This window comes from Penaeus monodon, chromosome 33 (assembly GCF_015228065.2).
Source record: "Penaeus monodon isolate SGIC_2016 chromosome 33, NSTDA_Pmon_1, whole genome shotgun sequence".
Classification (NCBI taxonomy): Eukaryota; Metazoa; Arthropoda; class Malacostraca; order Decapoda; family Penaeidae; genus Penaeus; species Penaeus monodon.
In genome coordinates, this window is record NC_051418.1 from 33,434,502 (window position 1) to 33,435,078 (window position 577).

General features: G+C 38.0%; 1 protein-coding gene across 1 annotated transcript in view; it reads right to left on the reverse strand.

Annotated features, from left to right (window-relative positions):
• LOC119594418 overlaps positions 1-577 on the reverse strand; it is a gene marked incomplete at its 5' end in the record, with an annotated part of 5,195 nt that overhangs the window by 1,261 nt on the left and 3,357 nt on the right. Inside the window, 2 exon segments of the mRNA XM_037943480.1 lie at positions 152-247; positions 408-545. Of these exon segments, the coding sequence (XP_037799408.1) occupies positions 152-247; positions 408-545 (234 nt within the window).

Here is a 577-nt window from a genome sequence, read left to right on the forward strand (position 1 = left end):
TGATATCTGACCATGTGAAATGTATAAATATTCATAGGTTATAGAGCCATTTCATGACTGCAAGTCAACTGAAAACAGCAAGGGTTTCCAGTAATTTCAATGCAGGACATGGTCTTCGCTGAAAGATCCAAAATGAGGTGGCGACACTTACCGTCTTTCAGAATTAAGACTGACTGCTCTAGCAGTAGGGAAAGCCTCTTTCAAATCCTCTTCTGTGATCTCTTCTGGCACATGCTCAATGTATAACCTGTAGTTAGAAGAAATAGAAAGGATATAAGAAACTCATTTCACTTTAGCCCACAATATAAATAAAAAGGAAATTTTTGAAATAGGAGACAACACCCATTTTACAGCCAATAGACACAGTAAAATATATATATACATCAGAAAGTTACACAGTCACTTACTTCATAGGATTCACCATTCTGTCCCCTTTCTTGACCTCTGGGTGTTTTACCAACTTGATTCCTTCCTGTTTCTCCAATTCTGCCTTTTTCTTCAGTGCTTCAGCCTTGGTTTTGAATTCTGCAGTGCAAAGGCCAATCCTGAGGAAAAAGGGTATGCCTTAACAAAAACA